The 9,224-nt window shown below is 36.6% G+C and overlaps 1 protein-coding gene across 1 annotated transcript in view; it reads left to right on the forward strand.

Moving 5' to 3' along the window:
* Positions 1 to 8,804, forward strand: part of PARPBP (PARP1 binding protein) — an 11,244-nt gene extending 2,440 nt beyond the window's left edge. The window contains exons 2-5 of the mRNA XM_010017160.1: positions 1,393 to 1,623; positions 3,123 to 3,233; positions 4,650 to 4,820; positions 8,646 to 8,804. Of these exons, the coding sequence (XP_010015462.1) occupies positions 1,393 to 1,623; positions 3,123 to 3,233; positions 4,650 to 4,820; positions 8,646 to 8,804 (672 nt within the window). The remainder of the gene's footprint in view (positions 1 to 1,392; positions 1,624 to 3,122; positions 3,234 to 4,649; positions 4,821 to 8,645) is intronic.
* Positions 8,805 to 9,224: the final 420 nt, after the last annotated feature.

The raw sequence follows: 9,224 nt of genomic DNA on the forward strand, positions 1-9,224 counted from the left end.
GATGCGAACTTTTCATCACTTGGTTTGTGACTCAAATAACGGGGCTTTGTCAGTTACATGGCTTGTTTTTAAGTTTCTGTAAACTTTGACTCCACTCTCTGTTTCCATCTCCTGTTACACTTCCACCTTTTCATCTGTGGTTTGTGCTGTGTTGCTGCATGTGTGACCTTCGACTATACCAGGTTTGCTCACAACTTTGTTTCTTTAGTTACTTCTGCCTCATAAATGAGATTACACGTAACATTATGGACTACATAGAGTATCTCTCATTCTTAGTCTCCTGTTCTCCCATGTAGAGATAACTTTTAAAGAAAAGTTTATTCAGCTTTTCCTGTTTAGTTTAGAACTGCACAGCAAAACTACAAGCTTATTGCTTCACAGTTAAGTGTTCACATTTCTAAGTGCTTATGCATGATGACTTAATACACCCCTATATATAAATGTAGTAATAGCAAATGTCCCCATATTAATGTAAGTCTTTTGGAAAAAATATGAGAAACTAATACATAAATGAAGCATTGTTTTTAGTCATTCTTGTTGATGTATTTTCTGCTTCTGTCCACCAAAGGTCGACAGAGCACTCCTCTCAAGAGTTAGAAAAGAGTCTTCTGTGATACAAGCCTCTTAAGTTACTTTGTGATAAATTTGAGTTTTCTTTTTTTGCCTAGAATAGGGAAAGGTTCTTCAGTTGCTCTAAAATGCTGTTGTTACTTTGCTACCCACACATTTGTTGTTATTTAGTTACTTTATCTGCTATTTTAACTCTCTGCTAATCAATAATTCTATTAATTTTCTGAAAAGGTGTTGGAAGTTGGGGAGAATGCAGAGGGACACATGAAGTGTAATCTGATAGTTTTGACAGAGAGAGTGGGCCAGAAGCCTGGGTATAAGGTTGTAGCCTATCCTGTTACAGTTACTGTTATTGTACTAATAACAGATAGGTGTGTGTTGCTTTAATGTATTTGTTAGACCTATGTAGCAATACTATCGATGCTATGCTAAAGTGTAACTGTACTAGCACAGGGAAGAAGAGCTCTTTTTTTGGACATGACATGTTTTCCTAGATTACTGCTAGAAGCAAGGTGATAGAGCTATAATTACTGCCTTTGGGATGTAAGTGCCTGCTGTGCTGAAAACTATTTCTGCGGATAAATAACTGTGCAAGCAGTAGTCCTGTGAAAGTCAATGTCTCTTCTTACGAGTAAAGTTCAATATACATACCTGGTATGTAATTTGACTGTAAAGGCAAAGCACTGGAAGAACTTCAACTATAAGACTTTATTTAGTATTGAGATTGTACTAGTTTATTTTTTAAAAATATATATGCAGCTTGTTTAAAAGTTTTTAAAGCTACATTGAATATAAAACAATCTTTGCTGTTTTTTCTATTAGCACCATGGAGATTTCACAGTATCACTTAGTGATTTGTTGGAAACTTGGAAATACTTTTTATATGACAAACTGGGATTATCATATGAAAACATGAAAGAACCTGAAAATTATGCTGATACGAAAAAAGCCTATCATGCCCTCTTAGCAAGAAGCAGTATGCTAGATCTAATAGATATATATCAGAAGTGCTATGGTCTTGGACTTGTATCTGAAGATGAAAGCATAGCTCCTGTGAGTATTTTGTTTGTTTGATCTTTTTTTGGTTTTGTTTGGTTGGTTTGACACATTTTGATTCTAGTTATGGATTTATGACACTTCTAAATATACATAGGAGCTCTGAATTATTCACAAGCTACTTTGCTCTTCTACTGGAGAAACAGATGAGTTTAAATTCTTAACTCCTTTAAAGAGATCTTAAATTCACTCAAACTATTTCTTCCTGTTGTCCTGCTGGATAGGTGGGTCTCACAGCTCTTCTATGAGTGTATCACTCTTTGCCAGAAATGGAACTGAAAAATGAACTGTAGAGATTTGATAAGGTTGGAACAAAGCTTAGTGATTAACACATGTCATGGAATTTTGATTGTATGTTGATATCCAGTAAAAATATTTTTAATGGTCATCTTAAAAATACCATGCTCTTTAAAAGCAGAAAACTTCCTTGTACTGCAAGTAGTTTCATTTTTCCAGAAACCACTTCAGCCACTCAGTCAGCAGCTCTGTTGCAGTTTCTTGCAGCTTACATGTTCTTACGACATTGCATGTGATGCCATGCCCTAAGCTAGAGAAGTTCTAGTGTGTATTCCATTCTTAGATTGTAAAAGTATGAAAAATTACTATGATTAATCTGTTTTTTTGGATAAAAATATTTGTAAATAGCGATTAAGCTGATGAAACACAACCATTCCACATGATTTTATTTGATTTTGTGTTTTTTAGAGCATGGAAAGGTCAAAAGGCAAAGGATATCTATACTAGAAAATGAATGGATTTGATTTATGATAAATATAAATATAATATCAATGATGTTGGATTTAGATGCAGGTACTTCTAGCTTTTAATGATAGAGAGGAGTTAGTTGTCTGCTTTTAGTGTCCACTCACAGTATTACAGACTTAACAAATTACTGTTTATTTAATCTTCTGAATTTGCTGTATGTCTAATTAGATGGTTGTTTTAATATGAGGGAATACCTATCAGTAACTGAAAGTTAATTGAACTGAAGTATGTAATGGACATACCATACTACAGAATATATAATAATATACCATGAATATATAACCATGAATAACTAGCTACAGCATGATTAAAACTGTTCACCTTCCAGCCCTAAGTAAGAGTGAAAAGCTTTCTCCATGTGGTCAAATATTGCCCATAGAGGATGTGGAATGTCACCTTTGGAGATATGAAAAACTGGGCTCAGTATTTCCCTGAGCAACCTGATAAAACTGATCCTGCTTCGAGCGTGGTTTGTGCTAGATGATCTCAGTAGTTCCATTTTAACCTAAGTTTATTGTATGAGTCTGACAAGTATGCTTGTAACCAGCTTGTCTACTTCCTTAAAGGTTCAGAGAATGTACACTCTTAAGACTAAAACCAGAAGTAGGTTGTAAGGGCTGTGTTGATGTCAAAATGCTAGCAAACCAGTGGAAACATAGTTTTGCCAGGTTTTAATACTACTTTTGCTTTTTAGTTATCTTCATATTTGTTTGTTCTAATCTCTATCAAAGGTACGATTGTTGGAATTTATTTCTGGAATAGTGAATGGACAAGAAAACAGTGATTCTGTTCTTTCTACTCCTTCCACACCAGTCAACAGACATGGCCATGAGAATGCAAAGGTAAAAATTATTTCTGTCTCTTTTGCAGTGTTATGTATATATTGAAAAGATGAAATATAATATAGTTTTTTCCAATTATTTGCAATTATTTGCATTAAATATTGTGTATTCAAACTCTGTATTAATTGAGAATATTGTAAGTGTGTGTATGAGGCTAAGAGCAGAAGTCTGTAGTCTGGAAGAGTTCTTTTATGGCAGGCATTTGATGTAGATTTAATGTACCTTGAAACCCCCCAGGGAATAAATTCTTCTACAAGTACACTATCACGTAAACATTGTCATGACTAAGAGTTAAATAGTTTGCCCAGTACTACAAACTGAAGTGGTAGGTGAAGTAGACTTCTTCAATTTCATTTTATTAGCTCCTACTCCCTTACATACGGAATAAATCTGAAGAGCCACTGCAGTGGTAGCTATAGCAAAGCAAACAATGTTTGTCTGTCCCAGTAGAGGACTTGAGGACTTTCTGGGAATACCAGATGCTTGGATTTTTAGCCTTTCAACCCCCAAAACAAGAATCTTGGAATACTCTGTAACATTACTTTAAATGCAGGAGCTTTAGTTATTTCCAAACATGCTTTTCTCATGATAAGTGGCAATTTCAATTCAATAATTGGGTACAGCTCAAAATATTGCTGAACAAGAAAGCATTTTCTGAACTAGGGTTCTCCCCTAGATAGCACTTCTATGACTTAGGTAATGGCTTTCTTGCTGCTCTTGCTTGTGTAGTGAAAATAGTCTTTTCAGACTATCACACATAGTTTGGTGTTTTTAGTGCTTATGATTGTCATATACATATACTTGCTATGGAAGAAATTCCATAGCAAATACAGTTTTTTTTCTCTTTATCTTTTGTTAACGGCCTTTATTTGGTCTTTTCTTTGCGACAAAACAGAATTCTTCAGTTCTGGGACTGTTGTTCTTGCAGGTCCAGAATAGTGGAGCAATATAAGCAATTACAATCTTATGTTTTGGTTATGTGGGTGGAGCTGGGTTACAGTTCATGTCCAAACTCAATCAGTGGAGTTTCTCTGATTGAAATCCCTTGGGAGCCAAGGGAAAAATTACTGAATCTGGTGCAGAGCTGTTGAGTTGTTTAAAATCTTAGCCTGTTGGAAGTTAATGACAATTCCTTATGTGGTTTAATAGTGCTAGTCTTTTGCCTTGGGATAGAGAAGGATTGTATCTGAAGAGGTTTCTAAGTAGAAATTGATAGCCAATTTTAATAGCTAGAGATTCAACCCTCAGATATTTTGTGAATATTCAAGTACAGTATAAATGATTTTAATGTGTTACTCATCCTTGCTTTTCAATAATTCCAGAATCCCCATACATATGTAATTAACAAAAAAAAAAAAAAAAAAAAAAAGGAATAAGAGACAGGATGACCAATTTGTGTGATGCTTTCTTATGCAGGTGACAATCCTGGCAAAGAAGTGTGTTTGTTCATATTTAAGCCTGTTGGTGAATTCTAAGGATGATCTGGCATTGGCTCATATTCTGAATGTTCCTGACAGAGGACTTGATAGAGAAGCCTTCACTAACCTAAAACATGCCTCACAGGAGAGGAAAATGTCCATTTTCCTGGTACGTGTCATGAAACTTGCTGTAGATCAGAAGAAATGAAAAACATCTGTAAATTTCAAATACTGCTTTGATCTCATGCATGAGTGACATTTGCAAGCCAAGTCCAATGTCACCATAAACATGGTTTCTAGGTTCAAAAGATGCAGCAGAGATTCTGTGTGAATAAACTGGTGCTTGCTTGGTCATAAAATTGTAAAGACACACAGAAGAATAGCTGTGTGCATGTGTACATTGAGCTCTAAAATATGATATTGTAAAAATGAGCATCAAAATTGTTCATCCCAAACAGTGACTGAAATCCTGAAATATTTCCTATCTTAATAATAAAAAGCATATCTTATGCTTGCGTTTATAATTTTGAAATCTTGGTAAATGCGAAATGAGATCATGGCTATGCATATCAAAATAAAAAGGCAAAGGAAGAAAAGATAGCATTAGACTAGATGCTGCTGCTTATCAAATACCTCTAAAAGCAATTGTGGTGGATTAATACTCACCAGGTACCTGCCAAAGCTGCTCAATCACTCCCCTCCTCAGTTGGACGAGGAGAGTAAAATAGAATGAAAAGCTTTTGGGTTGAGATAAGGACAGGGAGAGGTCACTCAGCAATTAGTCATTGGCAAAACAGAGTCTACTTGTGGAAAAGTTGATCAAATCAGAATTCAGTTCTTAAAACACTTTCCCCCTACCCTTCCCTTCTTCCCAGGCTTAACTTCACTCCTGACTTTTCTCCACCTCCTCCCTCCACAGTAGTGCAGGATCACAGGGAATAAGGGTTGTGGTCAGTTCATCACATGTTGTCTCTGCCACTCCCTGCCTCTTCACACTCTTTGCCTGCTCCAGCATGGAGTCCCTCCCATGGGGAAACAGTCCTCCACAGACTTGAGTTGTATCCTCCCGCAGGCTGCAGTTCTTCACAAACTGCTCCAGTGCGGGTCTCTTCAATGGGAAACAGACTGCTCCAGTGCAAGTCCCCTGCTGGATCACAAGTCCTGCCAGCAAACCTACTCCTTCATGGCTCCTCTCTCCATGGGGCCACAGGTACTAGCAGGAGCCTGCTCCAGTACAGACTTCCCACAGGGTCACAGCTTCCTTTGGGCATGCCCCTGCTCTGATATGGGGTCCTCCATGGGCTGCAGGTGGTTATCTGCTTCATCTGGACCTCCATGGAGTGCAGACGGATGGCCTGCCTCACCATGGGCTGCACCACTGCCTGCAGGGGAATCTCTGCTCCAGCACCTGGAGCACCTCTTCCCCTCCTTCGCTGACCTGGATGTCTGCAGAGCTGCTTCTCTCACATACTCTCTCTCCTCTTCTGGCTGCCATTGTACAGCTTTTTTGTCAACTTCTCTAACATGTTATCCCTTAGCTGCTACCACTGTCACTGATCAGCTCATCTTTGGCCAAGTGGCAGGTCCATCATGGAGCCAGCTGGCATTAGCTTTATCAGCCTGATTTGTAAAACTCATTAAGAACTTGCCAACAAAGTTTTAAGTAGACAAGCAGGTATTCGTTATTGTGGCACTGGGGAACATGAGGGATAGCTCCTCCTAGCGTGTCCCATCCGAGCGTAAAACAAACTGTGATTATATCATTGTTAATCATACATATTCATTACACTACATGCATATTTATGAAGTTACTTATACATGACATCTTATTTCTAGATTATTCTTCCCACATATGCACTCTGTTATGGTAGTGGTCTTTGGGACCCCTGGTGGTCGTTTCTTCATCATCTTCCTCTTCATCACCTTGCCCTTTGGCTGAACTTTAAGTTTTGAAAGTTTAATTGTCAGGCCAGCTACCACTAGTCCAGTTCTGGCTAGTCATCGTGAAACATTTACCCAAGATACTTTCTCGCTGTCATCTATTACAAGGCTACAAAGCCTAGCTAAATTTAACTCTTCACAGAAAATTTGTACTTCCTTGTCTCAAGGACACAGGGAAAGCTTCTAACAGCTTCTTACAGAAGCCACAGCTACCACAAACTTTCCATGCAAACCCAATACAGCAATGAGGTTTACTAAATATCACAGAGGAGTATTAACATTAACAAAACCAACCTACATATTGCACTGCATTTCAGTTTTAAAGCGCCGTAAGTATTTTCTGTGCATATTAAACTTGAGACATCTGAAACCTAAAGCATTTCTGTGTACAAACTGCTTTTCTTAGAGCAGTCTTGTCATAAAACCCTGCCTTTGGCCTGTATACTGTAACAGAGAAGAAATTTTGAAAGGGCAGTGCAGTTTTTTCACCTTTGACTCGGAATTTGGAGAAGGTAATGCTTTCCAGTCATTGATAAGTCTTGAAATACTCTTCAAGACATGATTGATATGGGACATTCCTGATCCCAAAGGCAGAGAGTTGGAAAAAAACCCTCAAGACAGTGGTATGTTCTTTCCTTAATGCTCTTGTATAGGAATATAAAAGCTACAGAATCAACATGCAGTGCTTACAGAGGCTTGTTGATAAATAATCTAGTCTAGTCTGTTAGTTTCATTTATACTTCCAGTTGTTATAGGCAGCACAGAGCCATCTCAAAAATAGTTGGAATGAGTAAGAATTGTTTCTCCAAATAACCACCATGGGCCCTCATACTCAAAATAATCAAATTTTGCATGCACAGTGGCCTCAGTGCAGACAAACAAAAAACAGTACGGGTATGTAATAGTCACTGAAGCAGCTGCATTCTCCAATTTTTATGGTTGAATAAATATGGAAAATTTGTGAAATCTCAGTTCCAGAATTAATTATTTTAGCTCCTAATGCTCTGTTAACACTGTAAAAGAAAAAAAGTATGTATTTGGACTGAATTTATTACCTCTTCCTCATGGTTGCCAGAGGGGAAACTTCTCTACCGTATAAAGAAGTCATCTTTTCTGGCATCTGTGTATTGTAGAAATCTTGCAAAGCCAGAATATTTTCCATTGGGAAGTCAAGATCCTATGAACTGTACTTGATCCACAGGAAATCTTTAGCACAAAGGCAAGAATACTGGCAGGTTTACTTTCTTTGCTAGAGTAATTCCAGTTGTACTCTTTCCAGTCCTGAGAGCTTTATGATTTAGCTGTATAGTCTGAAATTAAAATTTATACGTAGAATTAATATTACCACATCTGTGTCAAATGTATTGGATTGTTATCTTTGCTTTCACCTTTCTGGAGAACTGCCAGGCTTTTTATTCTGACTGTTGCCTTAAACTTTGAAGGAGTATCATCTAAAGCATACTGCTTTTGGGACATCTCTTGTTTTAGTGTCTTTATAAGCATATAAAAATATATAGAAACTTTTAGAATTGGGTACCTGTGATAACTGTTGTAATTTTTCAGAAGCTTTGATTATACATTATTTTTATTTGCACCCTCAAAAATAGATGCACTACTGTGGTCACCTTTTGCATGCTTGTGTTAAAATTGTTCTTGGGTCACAGAGAGCTTTCTGAATAGAATAGTTTATGTGGGATCATCATGAGCATTTAAACAGCAACAATTACAAAAAAATCTATACCATGTGTTAATAAAGTTTTTCCTAAGCTGCCAAGAAACCAATGTAAATATCAAATTAGCTGGGTCACTTTTGCTTTGGCTTGTGGTTGTTTTTTTTAATACTGCTGCACTCTAGGTATTGATCTTGCAAATATTTGTGGTGAGATGTACAAAGCTTGCCATTAAGAGGTATTCTATTGATTTCAGTTAAATTATTTCTTCTATCAACCAGCTGTTCTGCACCGTTTGCAAATCTGTAGCAGAGGCTTACTTCAATGCGAATACATTTTGCATATGTCTACAGTTTCATATTTCTGAATATTTCTCCTAATAGATGGCAATATCCTTTATCCGAACTGTAGAACTTGGAGGAAGAGGCTGTGCATCTTCATTATTTGATCCTTTAAGAGCTCATGTAAAGGGATTTTCAAACTTCGTTAATTTTATTGATAACCTGCAGGAAATTCTTGGGGAAATCTTAAATCCAAGGTAATAGAATTTTCTGTTATATTTTTGTGTTGTCTAGCACCCTTTTTTCTTGTGCATGTGTCTTGAGGAACAAAAGAAAATCTAATTGTTTACTTGTAAACATTTATTCTGAATTATTAAACAAACTATATTAGAAAATAGAAATATTTGAAAAACAAGTGGGGTAAGCTTGTATATTTTTAAGGTTATTTGTATTACGTTTTTATCAAATCAGTATATTTTTATGACTGTTTGGTTAGTTTCCTAGTTGTAGGTGAAATTGTGAAGGTATCAGTCTAGTGGCTCTGGTAAGTACATAGACTGATACATGCTTTATTTTTTGCTAGTTAATTACTTCCTTTTTGTCATTTCATTGTCTATACCCTTATATGAAGGAGTCTTTATTGTTGATGACAAATGACTACATTAGTTATTTATATTTATA

Source organism: Nestor notabilis, unplaced genomic scaffold (genome assembly GCF_000696875.1).
Source record: "Nestor notabilis isolate BGI_N333 unplaced genomic scaffold, ASM69687v1 scaffold4996, whole genome shotgun sequence".
NCBI classification, from domain to species: domain Eukaryota; kingdom Metazoa; phylum Chordata; class Aves; order Psittaciformes; family Psittacidae; genus Nestor; species Nestor notabilis.